This window comes from Rhinatrema bivittatum, chromosome 6, assembly GCF_901001135.1.
Source record: "Rhinatrema bivittatum chromosome 6, aRhiBiv1.1, whole genome shotgun sequence".
Taxonomy (NCBI): domain Eukaryota; kingdom Metazoa; phylum Chordata; class Amphibia; order Gymnophiona; family Rhinatrematidae; genus Rhinatrema; species Rhinatrema bivittatum.
In genome coordinates, this window is record NC_042620.1 from 109,596,242 (window position 1) to 109,618,664 (window position 22,423).

At 40.8% G+C, this 22,423-nt stretch overlaps 1 protein-coding gene across 4 annotated transcripts in view; it reads left to right on the top strand.

Moving 5' to 3' along the window:
- The window catches only part of GORASP2 (golgi reassembly stacking protein 2), a 103,273-nt gene extending 81,434 nt beyond the window's left edge, over positions 1 to 21,839 (top strand). For 2 of the 4 annotated variants that reach the window (XM_029605750.1, XM_029605747.1), the window contains exons 7-10: positions 2,215 to 2,338; positions 3,802 to 3,894; positions 15,994 to 16,104; positions 20,779 to 21,839. In XM_029605750.1, coding sequence (XP_029461610.1) covers positions 2,215 to 2,338; positions 3,802 to 3,894; positions 15,994 to 16,104; positions 20,779 to 21,104 — 654 coding nt within the window. In that variant the 3' untranslated portion in view covers positions 21,105 to 21,839. The remainder of the gene's footprint in view (positions 1 to 2,214; positions 2,339 to 3,801; positions 3,895 to 15,993; positions 16,105 to 20,778) is intronic. The other 2 variants (XM_029605748.1, XM_029605749.1) reach the window with 2 other exon arrangements.
- Positions 21,840 to 22,423: the final 584 nt, after the last annotated feature.

Below are 22,423 nucleotides of genomic sequence, written 5' to 3' on the forward strand. Positions count from 1 at the left end.
TTCAAAGGCTAATGAAAGCAGATGTTTTCACCTGTTTTTAACTGCTAACATTATTATTTTTTCATGATGTAAATCAGTATTCATGTTCTTATGCATAATGGGCAATATATATGTATATACAGATGAATAAGTATGTCCAGTATGGTGTAGGGAAATTATTAAAAATGAAAACAGAACCCACATGCACATATGATATAATGTAAAGACCCTTATAATAGATATTAAGGCTCAGACAAACATCCTTCATTTGCCTCATTTAATCATAGAGCTGGTCCATTGATGTGGCTATTTACAATATTTTTTGAGCAAATTTCCAAAATGTTTGCAAGTAAACAACTTATCGTGTAGAACGAAACCCCAACACGGCCCATGTTTCGAATAAGAATTCTGCATCAGGGGTATTTGTCACGACGTATGCAATTTCAGTGATTGGGTTATCCTAAGAGTGCATTGCCATATATCTTTAGAAGGTTCAATTCTGAGAGAAAATAAAATATGTATATATTTATTTTTTTATAGAAAAAGACCAAACCTGTGAAAATAAACTCACATAATCCATTAGAAAAATGCAGTTGTTGAGAAACCGATGTATTGCTCACTGCATCTCTGCATAATTGGTGCCAAAGTGTAAACTGGAAGCATGACCACTATATATTACCAAACTTTAAATGTATATGAGATTGAAAAGGGGGGGAACAGTTAGACCAAAGAATACCAGTCTATCTCAAGATTAAATCCATTGAGAAAACGGTGTCAAGACAAAAAATCCAGAATTGTTGTCTCTAGTTCAAAAGAACCTGCCAGTCACCATCCCTTGGGGCAAGGGCTTATCTGTTCAAGAATGCCCATGTCAGATCTTGAAATTGATGGTTCGGTTCAAGGCAATTTTGGACAATTGGCACTTGGATCTTCTGTGTCTGAACACAGCTCCAATATTCGGTCAAAAAAGATTTGACCATTCTCTTTGGGCCTGATTTTTAAAAAGCCTAAGCGTGCCGGACCTGTTTTAGAAAGGCCCGGCAACACACGTAAAGCCCCGGGACACGTCTAAGTCCTGGGGCTTTGGGAAAGGGGAGGGGGCGGGACCAGAGGCCTCCAGCACAGTGGCCATTTGCTGCTGTGTCGGAGGGTCGCGTGCCAGCCTTGTGCTAGTACGCGCAACCTGCGCCTGCCCCTAGGCAGGTGCAGCAGGTAAAACAATTTTTTTTGGGGGGGGGGGAGGCCTAGATTAGGGATAGGGGATGGGTTGGTAAGGAGAAGGGAGGTTAGGGTAGGGGTTAGGAAGTTCCCTCCCAGGCCGCTCCGAGCGTGCGCAAGTTTATTAAATCTACCCCTTTGTGCGCCCGATATAATTCTTAGGATAGAGCAGGTAATAGACCATGTTGGGGGTTCTCTCTACTTTGTTGCCACTCTTCTGTGATAGATTCCTGTTAATATTTTTTTTCAAGATATGATCTTTACTTGCAAAATTTGCTCAAAAAATATTGTGAATAGCCGCATGTATGGACCAGCTCTATGATTAAATGAGGCAAATGAAGGCTGTTTGAACTGGTCGCGCCTATTATGAGGGTCTTCATATTTATATCATTTATGCATGTGGGTTCCTGTTTTCATTTTCAATATATATGCATGCTCAAGCCTATACTATTAAATTAGTGAGTCATCTCCAGGCAGATTTAGTTTCTCTACGATCCTTTTACATGCTTAGGAATAACAGAGCCCTTTTTTTTAGACAGGGTTTGACAAATTTTTCCAGGACTTGCTTATCAGGGCAGAAATATACTTGCTTACCGCACAATTTTTTGATGGGGGGAGGAAAGAGCACCAATAGGTGTATCTGGTAAGACAGTTTCTTCCTTATCAGGCCCTCACCTTACCCCATCCCAAACTTGTGCAGTTTTCCCTGTCTCTTTGTGTGCACTCTTTCTCTCTCCTCCCTTCCTGTAGCACTCGGTCCTCTGCAGACATGGCTTCTTCCTGCTGGGAGCCCCGACTGTGGCTGATGCTGTGACTGCCATTTGTCGGGGCTCTGATCAGAGCTGAAGGCACTATCTTGCCTGCTGAAAAAAATCCACATGCCCTAAGCAAATAGACAAATGGATTTTTCCAGTCCTGCATTTATGTGGTATAAAAGGAGGAGACAATATTTTGATGCTTTCATTCTTGCCGAATCCTAAGCGAAAGCTTCCTTCTGACTTTTATTTCCTTTGTAAGGTTCAGCTTTCTTCAGTAAATGCTCCACCTAGCTTACCACCTGGGACTGCAGGAATTGAAGCAGGTCTCTCGCACCTTTCCATCAGTTCAAGCCCTTCCTCTGTCACTAATGTTCTCAACACAGGTGGGTAACAAATGTTTATAACAAATGCAGCATTTGCAATAAACACGACGTCATTTTTTCTACATATTCTGACAGCTACTCTGCAGTTTCAAAAGACTGATAAGTTTGCTAGTTAGTTGGAAACTTGGACTATTTGAATTTACTGCCCTGATTTCTTGAGTTAATATTTTGACTTGGGAAGCTTTTCATGCTGAGATAAAAAAGAGTTCCAGTCTTACCAAGACCATTACCTGTAGCAAGGTCTGATTATGCTGACAGTCACAAGAAGCAAAAAGTTTTGACAGATGCATCTGTGCTATACACTTTAGTTTGTTAGGTCACTACTGGAGTGACAGGCAGGGAGGCTCTTGCAAGTCCACAGTGCTATAGTTCAAGAGAATATATATGTTTTATGCATTATTCTAATGAACATAAGACACAAAACTGCCCATAATAATGAAGTACCTACTATGCTATCTACACAGTCAAATAGTATGCAGATTCCTCTTTCAGTATATCATGACTTGGAGCATAGGTGTATAGCTACTCGCACAGGCTGTGGAATGACTTCCACTGTAAAAACAAAAAAAAAACCTTTTATATATATTTTTTTCTGCTGTAGGAGAGGAAAATGCCAATAGATCTATATTTTTTTTTTTTAAATTTAAGGCTTTTGTCTTTCATTTGAACAGCAGAAACCTTTTTTAAAATCTGTGTGTCGTATTGGTTCCAAGGAAAATAGGATACTTTTGAAGACTGATAGCTCTTACTGGCTCAGTGAAAAGAAATGTTACTGAATATTAACTTTCAAGACTTGGGAAGTTCTCAAAGCTTGGGTGGTATAACATTAAGATAGAATGCCTGTTGGTTGTGTCATTGGAACATAAAATTATAAGATACTTTGAAGCTTGTGATATTGTGCAGAGAATCACCTTGAGCTTCCCGTGTTCTTTGACACTGTACAGTTTAGGAGAGATTGAACCTAGCTTGTCTGTCTGCCCAGATAAAGAGCAGCTGCTCGTTTGGTAAGAAGAACCCAGTGCATATATACATGCTAAATATGTTTCTTTTCAGACAGGCTTTTCTATAAGCAATCAGTAGTGTTTTATAGGCTACATGGTCATAAATGTGTAATAGGACTTTCTGTTTTTATTATTTTGATTTAGCTGTGTATAATTTTAATATACACTGCCTAGGACCTCGACATAGGTGGATTATAAATAAAATGTGTGTATTTATATATACATATAGATATATATAATTTGTACTCATGTTAAAAGCTTTTTCAGGTGTGGAGAACCTTAAATGTCAACAGTGCTGTTTCACAGTATATTTTTTTCCAGTAGTAAGTGATGATGTACCAGTCAATGCTGTGTTTATTTTTTTTCTGACAGAATTGTACGTAGAAGCTTCACATTTTCCCAGAAGGAGAATCCTGTTTATGGTGTGTGTGTTTAATCTGTATGACTTTTTTTTTTTTGCAGGTGTCCCGACAGTACCACTGTTGCCACCCCCACCAGTAAACCCTTCCCTCAACGCAGTGCCGCCACCACTTAACCCAGCAACAACACTGCCAGGTGAGAAATGATTACTGAGCCACAGTAAAGGGAGCAAACAAGTGGAGACCCAGCTGACCAATTGATTGTATTTTGTGTCTGTACATATGGTTTTATTTTAATCTTATAAAGAATTAAACAGTCTGGGACCTGCTTTAAAATAGGTAGTAGATGTCTTTATCCAATAGAAATGAATCCCATATTTATGCTGTCTGCATTACAAGAAAAGCTTTGCAGCATTTGATCTATTAGTTCCTTATAAGCAGGGTAAAGACCAAATGTATTTCACACAGATACAAAATGAGAGAAACCTATTTCCTAGCTTGTAGACAGATGGACTCGGGACCAGTGGGTTTATGCCCCCCTGCCAGCAGATGGAGACAGAGCAAGCTGATGTCACTGTATACATAATCCTGTAGTGACCCCAGCCTGCCAGTATTCTCCGGCTCCACCAGATGGTGGACGTGCATCTCCTGTGGGGATTGCTTTGAGCTTTTTGAAAAGAGAAATTTGAAATTCTAAATTCAGGAAAAGAATGCCCTGCTCTCCTGCAGTGATACCTAAAGGTCCCTCCCCCAGCTGAGAATTCCTGAGGCAATGGTCCATCAGAGGTGTGCCTTGGTCCAATACTGGGTTTCCTGGCATGGACTTAGCTACTAGTTCAGCTGAAAGGCAGCGGGTGCAGGAGGCAAAGTACAGCGGTGACAGCAGATGGGCCCCCCCAGCTAGAGAATGTTTCTGTATTCAGCTGGTAAGCACTGAGCTCAGGTAAGGCTTTAAAAAAAAAAATTTTTTTTTTTCCTGAATTAGGGACAGTTAGAGGTGTTTCAGGACTTCCTCTGGTCTCTGTTCTTGGCATACCATGCTGACATTCATTCCCACACCTGTTGTGGTTGGGGAACTGGGCGGTCTGGTGGGTTGAGTGACCCCCAGTGGGCTACCCCGCATTTAGGCTTTTTTCTTGCACGTGGCATGGTAGGCCACCGCGGCTGTTTACGCACACTCTTGTGCATGTTCTGCTGCCCTCTGTAGGCATCTGTTTGCGCAGTGTGTCAGCTCTGCACACGCATTGTGTGCTTGGTTTTTGGGTGCTCTTTTTACACACACACACACACTTTTTTATGCGCTTAACTTGGCGCACAGGTTGGGCGTGCTCCTTGCCAGAGCTTTCTTCTAGGCACTTATTTATTGGGCGCATTTCATTTTTGAGCGCATGCCGTTCCATCGCACGTTTACCACAGTGATGGTGTTGGTAAGCAAGAAGCCTAAGCATCTTCCTATTTGTGTTGCCCATCATATTAGGGCTTCTCAGCCTGACCTGTTTCTAAACTGTGTCGTCACTGCTGAGACGCTCAAGGAGAGTTGTTTCCCTCGGATTTTGCTAAGCCTGGCTCTTCCCATTCTGATGATGGGTTGGTAACGGCCTTGACTGAGGGGATGCCAGATCTTGGTTCTCCCTTGATTGGTTCCTCCGCTGGCGAGGCAGTTCTGTGGGATCAGTTCCAGTAGCTTCTGGGCTTGGTCAAATACCCAGCTGCTTTTTCTTGAATGGAATTTTTTCAAAGCTTACAAGCCTTTCTTCAGGCGCAGTCCTCTGCTTCCCCCATTTCTGTCCAGTCGGACCCTCAGCCAGTGGCTCCTCCCTCTTCCTGTCCGATGCTTAAGCGCTGGGGCTCGCCCTGGCTCCCTGCTGGTGTTCCCGACAGGAATCCAGATGGCATGAACGTTGTTGATCCGGATTCCCTGGAAGCTGGGGAAATTCCTCGAGGGCTGGAACCGTATCAAACTATTTTGCCGTTCTTTCATAGAGATGAACTTTTGGCCCTGATTTCCCAGACCTTGAAACAGCTGGGTGTTCCTGGTTCGGATGCTATGTCAGAGCCGAGGAAGAATCCCCTTCTTGTTTCCTTACATAAAGCCTCTTGTTTTTTTTCTGGTGGTGGATGCCATCTAGGAATTGATTGATCTGGAATGGGATGCCCCAAAGGCAAATTTTAAAGGGGGTCATACATTGTAAGGCCTGAACCCCCTGGATCCGGCTGTGAGAGTGTTTGCATTTTCCCAAAGTGGATGCACTGGTATGTGCCGTGTGTAAGCGGACAACTATCCCCGAGAAGGGAGCGTAGCCTTGAAGGATGTATATGATAGAAGGATTGAGGCTATTGTTAAGCAAGCCTTTGAGGCAGTGGCAATGAATTTACAGATTGCCTCCTGTTGCGCCCTAGTGGCGAGATCTTGTCTGCTTCTCTCTCAGGAGGTGGTTGAGTCTGGAGGGAATTCCAGAACAGTTATGGAGCCATCTGCCACCTTTTTAGAAGAGACGCAGGTTGTGATTTGGTGTGGACCTCGGCCAGAGGAGTAGCTTTGGTGATAGTGGCCAGGCATCAACTCTGGTTGCGAAATTGGTCAGCTGACACAGCTTACAAAGCCAATCTTACCAAAATGTCTTTTAAAGGCTCGCTGTTGTTTGGGAGCAAGTTGGAGAATCCAGAAGTGGGCAAGTCTCCAGTGCCTCGGTTGCTGAAGGGTAAGAAATAGTTACAGCTCCCCTTTGGTTTGAGGGGTCGTTTCTAGGGTCCAGGCATTTTTGTCCCTACAGAGGGATGACCTTTCAGCAGACTCAGCCTTTTGGTAGGTCTCGGTCCTTTCATCCCTGGCAGCCCAAGAGAGGAGTGGGCTCAAGTGGTGGACCTTCCTGAGCTTCCAAATGGTTTGCCAACCCATCTTCTAGAACAGGAAATAGGGGGATGTCTCTCTTATTGGAGGTGGGTCGAGATCACGTCAGAGTAGTGGGTCCTGGAGGTGATACACGAAGGGTATGTACTAGAATTTCGCAGTATTCCTCGAAGTGTTCATGGTGTCCCCTTGTCACCCCCCTCAGAAGAAGCAAGCAGTGGAGTTCACACTTCAAAGGCTCCTCAGGCTGTGGTTCTGGTGCCCATCAAAGTATGGAGGAATATTCCATTTCTTTTGTTGTGCCCAAGAAGGAGGGCACCTTTCATCCCATTTTGGATCTCAAGAGGGTCAACAGTCACTTGAAGGTGCCTCATTTTCAAATGGAAACCTTATGTTCTGTAATAATGGTGGTGCAGCCGGGGGAATTTCTGGCCTCCTTGGATCTGTCAGAGGCTTACCTTCATATTCCTATCCGATTGGAACACTAATGCTTTCTACGCTTTGCAGTGTTGGGGGTGCCATTATCAGATTCGAGCACTGCCTTTTGGTCTTGCCACCGCTTCCAGAACTTTTTCCAAGATTATGGTGGTGGTAGCAGCGGCCTTGTAAAAAGAAGGAATTCTGGTGCACCTGGATTTGGACAACTGGCTGATTTGAACCAAGTCTCAGGAAAAGTCACCTGGTGACACACAACGTGATCTCCTTATCGCAGGAGCTTGGTTGGGTAGTGAATCTGACCAAGAGCATTCTTCAGACATCCCAGATGTTGGAATATCTGGGGGTCTGGTTCAACACAGGACAGAATTTTCCAGAGATTGATGTCTCAAGTGCATCAGTTGATGAACAACCAAGGGTGGATATGCATCCTCTTCAGCGCTCTCTGCTATCTTGTTGGAACCCACAGTTTTAAGATTATGCGGTTCGGCTCCACTTGCCGATGGAAATTTTGCTCCTGCCTCCTGTGGTGGTTGCAGGAGATTCATCTGAGAAAGGGAATTCCCTTGTTCTCTCCAGCCTAGTTGGTACTCAAGACAGATGCGAGACTCCACAGTTGAGGGGCTCACTGTCTGGAATTATTGGCCCAGGGGCGCTGGAACACCAAAGAGTCCGCAGGAACATCAGTCACCGGGAGGCCTGGGTGGTCTGGCTGGCATGCTTGCAGTTCAGCCACAGGCTACAGAATCAAGCAGTTCGCATGATGAAGCTAACCAAATTGGTAGTGCAGTAATAATGGGAGATTTCAATTACCGCTATCAAACACGTTGTATGAATAATATTTCAAAGTTAATGTGTGTGTTTTTTCATAATTCATTTACTGCATTATTATGGACCATCATACCACCCGTGACATGCATGCATTTGATGCCTGTATTTTCAGTCACATTGGGTCATCTTTAATCATCGGTCCTATAAAAGTTTTGAATGTAAGCAGTCTTTTTGCTTTTTTTTGCTTTTTTTTGAACTTTTTTTTCAAATTAGTGTGTGGAGGAATTTTTACTTTCATGCAAATCCTGCTCGGATACTTCTACTCGCATATACAGTGATACGCTTACTGCTTCAAAAACAGTCCTGCTTAAATGCCTCTGTTGGCGTTTTAAAGCATTTCAAAGGTGAATCACTTGCCTTCTTGTTCTTCCAAGACTGAGCGCTGCCGCGCTGTTCTTCGGTGTACCACTTTGCGCACGGGTGTCCCCCGTTCGTTGTTTACTAGCGCCGCGGTGCTGCCGCACAAGTCTAGGCTGAGCGCCGCCACGCCGAATCACAGATGTCCGTACGTTTCGCAGTGATTGCAGCTTCAGGGAGGTATACTTAAATAATGCTTTTGAGAAGTGCATTGTAAATTCCACATCAGTAACATTTCCGAACTTCACGCCATGTCCTCATTCTGGCGTCTATATAGACGCCAGAATGAGGACTATATAGACGCCAGAATGAGGACTATATAGACGCCAGAATGAGGACACCCTGGGCCAATGTGGAATTTGCACTTCTCAAAAGCATTATTTAAGTATACCTCTTAGTCCCTGAAACTGCAATCACTGCGAAACGTACGTCGGACATCTGTGATTCGGCGTGGCGGCGCTCAGCCTAGACTTGTGCGGCAGCACCACGGCGCTAGTAAACAACGAACGGGGGACACCCGTGCGCAAAGTGGTACACCGAAGAACAGCGCGGCAGCGCTCAGTCTTGGAAGAACAAGAAGGCAAGTGATTCACCTTTGAAATGCTTTAAAACGCCAACAGAGGCATTTAAGCAGGACTGTTTTTGAAGCAGTAAGCGTATCACTGTATATGCGAGTAGAAGTATCCGAGCAGGATTTGCATGAAAGTAAAAATTCCTCCACACACTAATTTGAAAAAAAAGTTCAAAAAAAAGCAAAAAAAGCAAAAAGACTGCTTACATTCAAAACTTTTATAGGACCGATGATTAAAGATGACCCAATGTGACTGAAAATACAGGCATCAAATGCATGCATGTCACGGGTGGTATGATGGTCCATAATAATGCAGTAAATGAATTATGAAAAAACACACACATTAATTTTGAAATATTATTCATACAATGTGTTTGATAGCAGTGTTTACTTTATCGTTGTATTTTGTACAAAATTTAGATTTCAATTACCCCAATATTGACTGGGTAAATGTATCATCGGGACATGCTAGAGAGATAAAGTTTCTGGATGGAATAAATGACAATTTTATGGAGCAATTGGTTCAGGAACTGATGAGAGAGGAAGCAATTTTTAGATCTAATTCTCAATGGAGCACAGGATTTGGTGAGAGAGGTAACTATGGTAGGGCCACTTGGCAATAGTGATCATAATATGATCAAATTTGAATTAATGACTGGAATGGGGGACAGTAAGCAAATCCACAGCTCTAGTGCTAAACTTTCAAAAGGAAAACTTTGATAAAATGAGAAAAATAGTTAGAAAATAACTGAAAGGAGCAGCTACAAAGGTAAAAAGTGTGCAAGAGGCATGGACATTGTTTAAAAAAACCCCCAACAAAAACCATCCTAGAAGCACAGCCCAGATGTATTCCACACATTAAGAAAGGTGGAAAGAAGGCAAAACAATTACCGGTATGGTTAAAAGGTGAGATGAAAGAAGCTATTTTAGCCAAAAGATCTTCATTCAAAAATTGGAAGAAGGATCCAACAGAAGAAAATAGGATAAAGCATAAGCGTGGCAAGTTCAATGTAAGACATTGATAAGACAGGCTAAGAGAGAATTTGAAAAGAAGTTGGCCATAGAGGCAAAAACTCACAGTAAAAACTTTTAAAAATATATCCAAAGCAGAAAGCCTGCGAGGGAATCAGTTGGACCGTTAAATGATCGAAAGGTTAAAGGGGAACTTAGAGAAGATAAGGCCATCACAGAAAGATTAAACAATTTCTTTGCTTCAGTGTTTACTGAAGAGGATGTAGGGGGAGATACCTGTTCCAGAGAAGGTTTTCATTGGTAATGATTCAGATGGACTGAACCAAATTACGGTGAACCTAGAAGATGTGGTAGGCCTGATTGACAAACTGAAGAGTAGTAAATCACCTGGACCGGATGGTATACACACCAGAGTTCTGAAGAAACTCAAAATTGAAATTTCAGATCTATTAGGTTACAAATTTTTACTATCATTAAAATCAATTGTACCTGAAGACTGGAGGGTGGCTAATGTAACCCCAATATTTAAAAAGGGCTCCAGGGGCGATCTGGGAAACTACAGACCAGATAGCCTGACTTCAGTACCAGGAAAAATAGTGGAAAGTGTTCTAAATATCAAAATCACAGAACATATAGAAAGACATGGTTTAATGGAACAAAGTCAGCATGGCTTTACCCAAGGCAAGTTTTGCCTCACAAATCTGCTTCACCTTTTTTGAAGGAGTTAATAAACATGTGGATAACGATCAACTGGTGGATGTAGTGTATTTGGATTTTCAGAAGGCATTTGACAAAGTTCCTCATGAGAGGCTTCTAGGAAAAATAAAACGTCAAGGGATAGGAGGCAATGTCCTTTCGTGGATTATAAACTGGACCAAGAACTTCGCCACACTACCTGCTAACTGTAGGGGCTGGGTGACCAGATTGAACCCGCCCAGAGTGACGTCATAAAAATGTGCTTAAAAGTGTGGGTACGACGCCTGAGGTGCCTCGCACCAAAGGAACGCAACAAAGGGGTTCGACCCTTTGTTGTGCCCCTTCATAGCGATCCCGAGCGTGAACAAAAATAATAGTTGTGACTAACTCAGTTTCAGCATTCATTAAGTAGATCACATACAAACATGGATAATTTCAAAAATACACCCATTCCAATAGTAACAGGAAATAGAAAAGATCAAAGTAGACCCAGGAAGAGCAAACAAAAAGAAAGAAACCTAATTCATATACCAGTTAATTACTTAGTAGCTCCATATTTGATTCTATTCTGCTGATAAATGCACAAGCAATCAGCAAGAAAATAAACATTCTAAATGATCTATTAAAGAGCACAGACCGGACATCTGCTGTATAACAGAAACATAGCTTAAAAAAACTGACATAGCATTAATAAACCAGATAAATCAAATTAGTTATGATGTGACATCTATATCCAGAGATAAAAGAAAAGGAAGTGGACTAATGATGATCTCAAAGATCATCATTAGTCCACTATACAAATTATGATCCCAAAGATCATAATTAGTCCATTATACAAACTGCCATACGAACTCTGTTTACTCAATTTTAATAGGTTTAATATCCGCCTAGTTTATTGCCTACTAATGCTACTGGATCAAATAGCTCACCACTGAAACAATAGCAAATGATATATGCATAGATAGGCCTTCGATAGTTTTTGGCGAATTTAATTTACATATTGACTCAAAAGTAAGAACCAGTGCATGCGAGACATTCCTGAATTCCATGTCAGCAATGGGATGGACTCAAATTATTACAGACTCAACACATAAAGGTGGGCACACCTTAGATTTAATATTCATAAATAATGATACAATTTCAACAAAATCCACCAGAATTACAGCCATCCCATGGTCATATCATCGTATGATAGAAGCAGGTTTGTTTTTTTTTTTTTTTTGTAACTTTTTATTTATCCATTTTCAGGCATACATTGACATATTCCAGGTCATATCCAGTGGTACATAACACAACCAATTCAACAGTGCGGTACAGAGAAATCGGACTTTTACCTGTGTGAAGAAGCAAAACACGCTACATTATTATAATGGTACAAAATAAGCTGATACTGATAGAAGCAGTTTTTAATATCACGAATTGCTCAACAGATATTGGAGATACTGAAAAAAAAATCCAATTCAGGAAAAAATATACCAACAATGACTTAATAAACTAGAAACAATGATACAGTGTGAATCACTAGAGAACAAAGATAATGCCATTAAAACCTGGTATGACATGTCATGCAATAATAGACGATATAAGCCCTATTATCAAAAAACGAATTAAAAACAAAAACAATAATAAGCCATGGTGCAATGACAGACAATTTAAAAGAGAGCTTCAAAAAAAGAACAGACATGGCGGAAGAGTCCTTCAAACGATACTTTAACTGCATTCAGAATCACAGCTTCTAAATATCGCTCCCTGATAAAACCAAAAGAGATTACGCTCATAAAATCCACGACATTAAATATAATGCCAAAGTTTTCTCTCTGATACAAACACTGATCTCTAACACAATTTCAAAAAACAGATATAACCTCAATACCATCCAGTACTATATGTAACAATTTTGCAAACTTTTTCAATACAAAAATACAAAATTTGACTAAAGAGTTTTCTAACCAGGAAACACATAAGATATCCTTACAAACAAACACTGAGAATTTACTAGTACTTCCACTTTAGAAATTAAACAAATTCTAAAAAAAACTAAACCCAGCAACTCACCCTATGAACCTACTTTTCATCAAGAGTATGAAACAAATAGAAGAAATAGTTGTGCCCAGCATCACTTCAATTGTCACCTATCTCTCTCCTAGAAGGTCATATTTCAAGCACTTTAAAATGTGCGGCAGTCAAACTAGTTCTGAAACCTAACAAAAAAGAAACACAAGACGTAAATAACTACAGGCCAGTTTCAAATTTACCAGCACTAGCAAAAATACAAAAAATCATTCTACACCAACTATCTGATTATATTAGACTCCAACAACTTGTTTTCATCACAACACGGCTTTAGACAAAGCTACAATACTGAAATGCTATTATTGCAAGACCCAGTCCTTAGGGGATTTGATTCAGGTTGTGCTTATCTCCTAGTCTTACTAGATCTATCGGCTGCAATTGACACTATAGATCACAATCATGATCATTAGATTAAAAGAAATATGGGTATAAAGGGTAAAGTCTTAGTGGTTCTCGTTTTTGAATGGCCGTTCGTTTAAAGTTAGACTTGAGGGATATACCGTATTTTTCGCTCCATAAGATGCACCTAGGATTCAGAAGGGGGAAAAATTAAAAAAAAAAATGGTGTGCTGAACGGGCTCTGTTCCCGGGCGTCTGTGCGTCTTATGGAGCAAATTAGGGGAGTGCTTAACAATTTTTTTTGTCCCCATTTCGTTTTCGGGTCTAGGGAGGGCCATTTTGGTCCACTCCCCAGATCAGAAAACTTTTATTCTTTCTGTGGGGGGAAAAAAACCTCAAAAAAGCCCCCCATCCCAACCCTTTAAATTTAATTAACTACAACCCCCACCCAGCTTACCCCACCAAGACCTGCCAAAAGTCCCTGGTGGTCTAGGAGGTGTCCGGGAGCGATCTCCTGCACTTTGGCCGTCAGTAATCAAAATGGCGCCGATGGCCCTTTGCCCTTACTATGTCACAGGGGCCGACGCTCAGGGTGGGGGGGTTGTACTTAGTTTTTTTGTTTTTTTTTGCTTTGTTTTTTTCTAATATTTGCTCCATAAGACGCACAGACATTTTCCCCCCACTTTTGGGGGAAAAAAGTGCGTCTTATGGAGCGAAAAATACGATACATATGATCTGTTCCCATTAGAAACTGGATTGCTGCAGGGGCCAGCGCTATCAGCGATGCTGTTTAACATCTGTATGCATCCACGTTGCCATCTACTTTCAAGCATTTATTTTATTTATTTATTTATAAACTTTTAAAATATACCGACATTCGTGGGTACATCATGCCGGTTTACAATGAGCATTAAATATTTTATCTATGCAGATGACATCCAGTTTCTAATCCCGATTGAAAGATCCTTAGAGCATTCCTTAAAAATACTGGAAATTTATTTTAAAGCAATCAAACAAATACTTCATGAAATGAAATTAGTACTGAACTGTGATAAAACAGAAATTATTCTGCTGAATAGAAAGATATCAAATCATCTTCCACATTACCTCCTTAAACGATCAAACAAAAATAGAGCTTTCAGAACATGGAAGAGATTGACAGTGAACTATCAATGAAAAAACACAAACTTAAAATTGAAAAATGGATATTACAAATTAAACATCCTAAAAAAGTTAAAACCTCTATTGCATCCAGATGATTACAGGACTGTGTTACAAACTCTAGTTTTTAGTGAATTCGACTATTGCAACTCACTCTTACTGGGTTTATCTCAAATAGCAGCTCATCCCCTACAGATATCACAGAACACCACTGCAAGAGTTCTAATGGGCTGAAGCAAATTTGATCCTATCTCTCCTACTCTACAATCACTACACTGGCTGCCCATCAAATACAGAGCCCAATATAAAATATTAATAATTATTCATAACTCATTATACAATAATGTCACCTGGCTAAATGCCTCATTGCATCTCTATATTCCCAATAGAACTCTCAGATCCGCAGACAAAAGTCTCTTACAGGTTCCCATCGTTCGAGGAGCACATTTAAGCGAGGTCAGGGATAGATCAATTTCTATAGCCGGCCCTAAACTATGGTGGTCATGCTGGTTGAGCGAAGACTGGAATCTAACAGCAAGTCCTTTAAAAAAAAAAAAAAAAAAAAGCGCTGAAAACATGGCTATTTAACATTGTATTTTTGAAAAACAATAGTGACCGAGCATCTTAAACTTTATCATAATTTTATATACATTGGGCCACAAATCATTGCAAATAAGATTATGTATACTGTTTTATGTTGTTTAATGTGTAGTAAACTGCCAAGTTTATATATTCAGATTGATGGTATACAAATAAATAATATTTGAGTTTTCTCGAAGTAGATAATAGAAATCTTTATTATAGCAGCTCACAAATCATAATTTGTATGCTGCTTTGCTTGTTGGTTTTAAGATTATTTTATGTAAGTTTTATTCAGATTGTTTTATTATGGTTTGTTTTATTTGTCATATTTTGAGTTATGTAGGAATGTGTTTTTCTGCTGAAATTTGTGGATCAGCGGAATATAAATTGTTTAAAGTTTGTTTTTGTTTAGCAGAGTAAATAATTTTAGGTACAGTGCTTTAGAAAAACAACCCAAGTCTGCTTAATCTGTTTGCACATCATTAATGTATTTGGAAGGTAAATACCCACTATAAAAGTAATAAATCGTCTAATCTTATGTACATTAGGAGTACTAGAAATGTCCCTTACTTTGCTGCAGTCCAGGTTATGCAAGGGCAGCCAGCTGTTCCATCAACTAACAAGCCACTCTCCCAGGATGGTAGTATGAAGCACTTACAGAAAACTATAAGTTGTAGCAGACTGGAGGCAGGAACATATATTAACTGTGTCTGCAAAGGCACATGAAAGGTGCAAGGGGTTATTCAGCAAGCAGGAAAAGGCAAAGACAGAGCAGGGCTGAACAGGAGGCTCACCGCCTAGGCTGGAAGCTCCAGTCATTTGTTTTCAGCTTCTTTGTAAGATTTTCTGAGTTTGTCAAATGCATACAGGATGCAGAAATCGATATTTTGATTGGACATTACCACAATCCTTTGGGCATAAGATTGGTGGTTTTCAGAAGTTGTTTGTCTTAGCTGGCGAGTTCCACAGATTTCAGGTGAATGACGACGTGCTGAAAGGCACCTGGTTTTCCAAGATGGGCCTCTTAATTTAAAACATAGTTCTTCAAAGCTGAAGAACTCTGCAAGGCTGCCTCTAGCAGTAACAGTCAGTATATAAAGGAATGTTCAGTTTATCCTGCAATAGCAGATTGCTTTGCAGGAGCAGCATGGTATTTATTTCAGAACGGCAAGGGCTATCGTGGTACTCAACTTCAATTGTATGTTGCTCAACCTGCATTCAGCTTGGTTCACAATTGTACACGCTCCATTTTAGGGCAACTGGCTAGTCCCTACAACAGATAGTTTGGATCTCCTGTAACAGCTCATTTCTATTAGGGACACAGTGCTGAAGATCTGTATTTGCACTTAAGGCTAAATTTTGTGTGTTTCATCCTTAGCTTTATCTAATCTTAAAGCTGTATTTAATTGCTGTTTTTTCTCTTGTAGGTTTGATGCCATTATCCACTGGACTACCTAATCTATCCAACCTACCTAACCTAAACATGTCTGCGGCTCATATAATTCCAGGTTCTGTATTACCAGATGCTATGCACCCCAGTATGTATTAACACAAAGATACTACAGCACTTGTCCAAACGTTTGTAAAATACAGTAGTGGGTTCAACATTTGATTTAATGGTTATGCATGTTTCCTTGTACCATTTCATATAATTGCTAGTTTTGAAAGCGTTTTCATTGAAAATAATTTTCCTTGACTAGCTTCTTGAACCCGATTTTCTTCAGTGAAGCTTCTAACATTGTTAGGAATTATTTAGGCTTTAAGCTCTGAATTGAAAACTGATAAGGGAGGAAATGCAGAAACCACTCCTTAAGCCTGATGTATAGTGTTTCATGTTTGGATAACCTCCTGTTAGTGGTCTGTAAATAAGTCAAAACGGTTACCTGTATTCAGAATGAAGATTAATAGATATTCCATTTGATTAGATTCAGAAATAAAATGCATTTATATTGTATGTCTTGGGTGCCCTTATCCAGAGTGCCTTACAAATATAGAAATCTACATTTTTAGCAGACAACAGTGATGTTAAAGGAAAAATTGAAAAAGTGGGTTTCAGCTTTTAGTTTTAAAGTTGTTTGTAGCATGAGTGAATCCTGGATAATGTAGTAGTACTTCCTACTTGCCATAACATGTAGACTGTCAGCGAATAGCAACCTGAAAGTGTGGAGGTGTAAAGACAGACCAAGTGAGCTCCACTAAAAGATTGATCTGGGTACTGAGAGTGTGGCAGGTAACAGTATCTCCTTTTCTGTCTCTGCCCCTCTTTAGTCCATCACTTGCCAGAAGCTGAGTCTCCAGTCATGGAAGGACTTTGCTTGAAACTCTAACACTGGGGTGGCAAACTACGGCCTATATGCCAAAACAGGCCGGTGGGCATCTTTTCTCCAGCCTTCAGCTGACCCATGTGTCCTAGCCCAGAGGCAGTTCAGGGTGTCACTTGCCACCTCCTGCCCCCATTTCACCCCTCTCTTCTCCTTGCTCCATTATAGTGTTATGGGTTTTGTTTTGTTTTTTATTTCTGCAGTCTGGCTTTTAGATTTGCTGCAGTTTTTATAAACAGACAGTGGCGATTTGAAAAAATCTCCAGGGCCAGCAGGAAGAAAGAACAGAGGCATTGGGAGGGGGGGGGGGTGGTGGTGAGGGTCCAGCCAGTCAGGGCCCAGTCTACAGCTCCTGACCCTTCTCTTAGAAATAAGCCTCCACGAGACTGGAGAGGTGGAGGGAAGCAAGCCACTAATGGGACTCTCCGTTTGTTTAAAAAAAACGTTTGCCAACCTCTGCACTTACAGTATAGCTATGCCATTAAATTAAAAATTTCATTTTTTGAGAATTTGTATAATTCTCTGCCAGTTTAGCTACTATGGAGAGAGCCAGTTTAAGTAGTGATGTTGTCACAGTGCCATACATTGCTTTGCCTCACTGGGTTATCTGCATTTTCTATCATGCATGTTCTAATAAGTTTAGAATTCACAGGAAAAAAAGGGATTTGACAATGAAGAATTAATGGCTGTTTTTTCATTGAAGTGAAACAGGACATCAGTGACATCACAAGTAAACAGAACTGTCACTGGATTAGCTGGAATGTAGAATAAATTAGTATATACAGACAGTTTTCCAGTTTCAAGATTTTGTTATCTGACTATTCTGTATACTAATATTGCTACATCCTGCTATATTCAGTAAGGGTCTTTGGCACAAGACTTTTTAAAGGTTACCAGGCTTGACTGTTTAAAAAAACAAAGCAAACAAAAACAACCCTTAAGATCCAACCAAAGAAGTGTCTGTTCCACTCCCCTCTCCCTCAGTACCCATTGCAGTGGCAAGTTCAATAGCAAACAGGCAGTGGCTCCCTGCCATCGGTGAGATACAGAGCACACTGATTTCTCTAATATACAGTTATAACTAAAGCCCTCTACTGTAAAGGAACATGAGGGGTAGGGCAGATAGTGAAGACTGTCAGTTAACTTTCAATGGCATTAATGGCTGATTAAAGGTAAGATTGAGGATCCTACCTGAAGTTTGGCATCATTCCTGGAACTACATTGGCATTCGTTTATATGGAAAATAACAGATGTCATGTATTCCAAGATCAAAAATCCACCTTCACAGTAGATATTACATTGAAGCCAAGTTAGTTTGCGATGTCATCAGAGCTCAAGATGGACTTGGGCACCTTGAGGTAAACACGTTCATCTTGATCTCTGTCATAGATGGAACTTACCTTGACACTTTCTGCTGTGAGTCCTGAAATATTCTGCTGTGTCTATGCTAGTATTTGCGTGACAGGTGGTCACAGGATTGTTGCGTGACTGACTGCCAAGTGGAATTTTCTCATGCCTGAACCGTTTAAACTGGCAGTCCATTCATAGGGGCCAATGTAATAAAACCCACGTTAAAATCTGAGCTAGATTTTAGCGCGGGTTTTAGTTAATACGTGCGTTAAACCCTTGGGTGCAGGAAGATAATGATGTGTAAATAGACCAGGCGCCAAAAATAAACATGCTAAACTGAATGTGCTTTTTTTTTTTTTCGCCCCTGACCTATTTGTATGCCAATCCATGCAAAACCCTTACATGCTCCCCCCAAAATGTTCCCGGCCTCCTAGGTAGCGTGGTTGAGCCTGCAAGCTTCCTCTCCTTCCCTTCCATTTCAGAAACCCTCCCCTAAGGCACCTTGAAGGTCTGGTCCTGGTCTGAGTCTGGTTTGGGGATCCTTCTTCGTTTGATGAAACTAACTCTGAAAACTCCCCCACCTCTCCAGGAACCCCCCCAGCTGGAGAAGAATTGCTATTAATGTATTCACTCCTTCACCGACTGCTGATTGGTCCCTTCACTATCTGGTCGCAGTGCAAGGATCCGTACCCTTTCAGAAGGCTGGCCTTCAAGAACTCTGAAAAGGGATTGGTCACTTCACTGACACATCACAGTGGAGGAACCAGTTGCCTGCTAGAAAGGGAGGGAACAGTCCAGCTGGAGGGGACTTGTTAATAATTTTGAGGGTAGAGATAAGAGGAGATGGGATTTATATGCTGTTTGGGAAAGGTTTATAGTTCCTATTTGAAACCAATCAAAAAAAATAATATAAACGTCAGTAAACTTGGATTCCCACTGCCAAACTTGTCTCAATGTATTGTAAATTATTTTAGGATAATTAATCATTTCCAACCAAAAAATAAGGTCTATTAAAGTTTTATATAATGTGACTTGTTAATTGAGCATCTTTTTATTCAGAGTCAATTATAGAAGAATTCTCCGACTGGGGCTCCCAGTGAGGTGGGGGGAGTCTTCAGAGTGAGTTTAATTAAAGGAGAGAAGACTCTGCTTTCTACATTGGGAGGGAGGGAGAGGAACTTGCCAGCTCAGCCACGCTTACTGGACCCCAGACCAAGGTGCTGGGATGCTCTTCTCGTTACCGCAGGGTTTAACTCTTGCCTTTGAGCAGACATTAAAATTTCTGTGGTAAAAGGAGTTGTACTTGGCTGCCTCAGCCTTAGCTCGCTTCCTTGAATTGCAGGGTAATAGCTAATTAGGCTATTGCCCTGCAGTTTGCCTGCACCCCTGCTAAAATGCAAGTAAAAACCTGCAGTAGGCTTAGTACTGCTTATTACATTGGCCCCAATGTAGGAATTGTTTCCAACTTTATGAGAAGCAGGTTTAAATTTGGCTGCAGCATAATAGCAGATAAAGTAGCAGCTGTTGGTGCCAGTGGTTATGCCACCATCAGCTCTAACTAGAGATCCAGTCCTACTAGTAGTCCTAGTGGATTTGTTACACAGCTACAGAGCTGCTTATACGACTTATTTATAGTAATGCATGTTTTGCAAAGGCCCTTTAAAGGGGGACTGCCATCCATTATTTTAAAATTTTACTGTAAATGTGTCCTGCAGTCACTTACCATAGGCTGTGGTTTTTAGAAACTGCATCCATTTTTTAAATTTTGCTTTGAAGGGGCTGGAGACTGGCTGGGGTGGGGGAGAGGGTTGAAGAGAGAGTTGTGAAAATGGGTTATTCAGAATTTAAGAATTTAAAAATAATTGTGTGCAGAATTTTAAATATTTTTGGGTACAGTATTCCCCCATGAGTATCTCTTTATAGCTGTAGCCTCAGTAGTACTCTTGATAGTGGGAACACAGCTATTTCTGTCAACATAGGAGTGAAGTTCCTTATGTAATTGCAAGAGTTTCATGCATGCAGAAACAGAAGCCAAGTTCTCTGCTGCAGTACCACCTATAAAAAAGGACTGATTTTGATCAAGATGTATTAGGTTCTCTGAAATCAGAGGTTTTCCGTAAGGGCTGCCAACAGGATATCCACAATGAATATTCAGCAGGTGTATTTGCAGACACATGATCTAAAAGCAAGACTTGATTTATCCAGAAAACCAAACTAGATATTTGTGGCCTTCAGGGACCAGAGGTGAGAATAGGAGGAATAGCCTAGTGGTTAGAGCAGTGGACTATGAACCAGGAGACCAGGGTTCGAGTCCTGCTGTCGCTGCTTGTGACCTTGGGCAAGTCACTTTACCCTCCATTGCCTCAGGTACAAAAAACTTAGATTGTAAGCCCTCTGGGGATAGAGAAATACCTACAGTACCTGAATGTAAACCGGTGTGATATCTCCATTGAGATCGAATGTCGGTATATAAAAATAATAAATAATAATAGTAAGCTGTAAGATTCATATAATAGTTAATGAGTTCTCTCTCTATTGCAGGCCTTCCCCCTGTTGCTTCCTTGACACCTCTGAATCTGCCTGGCATAGCACCTCTTCCAGTGCCATCTGAATTCCCCCCATCGTTTTCTCTCATGCCAGGTGTGCAGGTGCCTGCTGAGTTACTTTCCTCCCTCTCTCAGCTGGGGGGCTTGCCTGTGCCTGATGCAGGAACTGCTGGAGGAGTAGAACAGGTGCCTGCACCCATCCTGGATACTGTGCCCACCCTGAAAGCAACGCCTGCAGAGGATGAGGGAAATGAATGCAGTGCTATCAGCAACATGCCCCTTTCTGGGGCCACAGAGTCACAAGCTTCAAACCTTTCCTAGGGGTCAGATTGAACGGGATTGGCTTAGTATATTTATTTAGCCACAGCAAGGTTTGTTCTGAAATGCAAACTATCATTAATTTCGTACTAGTTTGTACTTACCTGTAGGGGGGTCTTGTAAATAATTTTGAGGGTAGAGATAACAGGAGATGGGATTTATATGCTGTTTGGGAAAGGTCCATAGTTCTATTTGAAACCAATCAAAAAAATAATGTAAATTCAGTAAACATGGATTCCCACTGCCAAACTTGTCTCAATGGGTTGTAAATTATTTTAGGATAATTAAGAATTTCCAACCAAAAAAATGGTGTATTAAAGTTATAGAATGTGAACTGTTAATGAACATCTTTTTATTCAGCCTCAATATAGTTTGTTTTGAGCTTTTAAAAACACAGACAATGTTTTGTAATTGCTGCTGCATTGCTTTCAAGAACGTGCTGCAAAATGTCATTCTGAAGGAAGTGCAAAGAATGAAGGATGATGAATGTTACAGGTTTAAACCAGAAGGTGGCACTTTGTGGTTACTTGGGAGAATATATATATATATATTAGGGAAACATTCAGCAATAAATTACTGAAATTGTATGCTTTCTTGTGTCATACATTTGAAACGGATTGGTTCTTCTGTGTATCTAATGCACTGGAATGAGGGATTTTGAAACAACAGTGCTGCATTCTATTTGCCGCAGATTTAGTTTTGTAGGAGATGGGAATTAAAACATTTATCTTGATCCATTTTCTGAATCATTTGTTGGCTTGGCCTTGTCCTTGTCCTCCTTTTGGGCTTTCAGTTATTTAGTTTTATCAATGTAGTATGTAACCTGCCTTAGAATGATGAATATCTGAGAAATAAATATTTATAAATAAATTGGAACCACCCTCCCTCCCTCCCTCGGACTGTGGCAGCATGAACCATTATTCACAGCTAGCCAGGATTTTTATCTACTTATATATATCCATGTCCCACCACAGTGACAATCCTCAGCCAAGGGCCACAAACCACTTCGAGAACCAGCTAATAGAGCTTAAGTCTGGCCTCTGGGTGTCACTGTTGAGTGAAGGTTGAGATTCCCACACTCACGGACTCGAAAGTCCCAACCCTGTGCATTTTTTAAAAAGCACAACAAATGGATCTTTACGCTACTGAGTAATTAAGTGGGTTCTGAGAATAGAAGTAAGCTACAGGATGTCCTGTTCCTAATAGTCACTAATTAGTGATAGCTTGTTCTTGGTTGGGCTATTGAGATGTGCCTGCTTGTACCTGTCCTCAGGGGGCTCATTTACCACTTAACTTCAAAATCAAATAGAGCTTGAAACAAC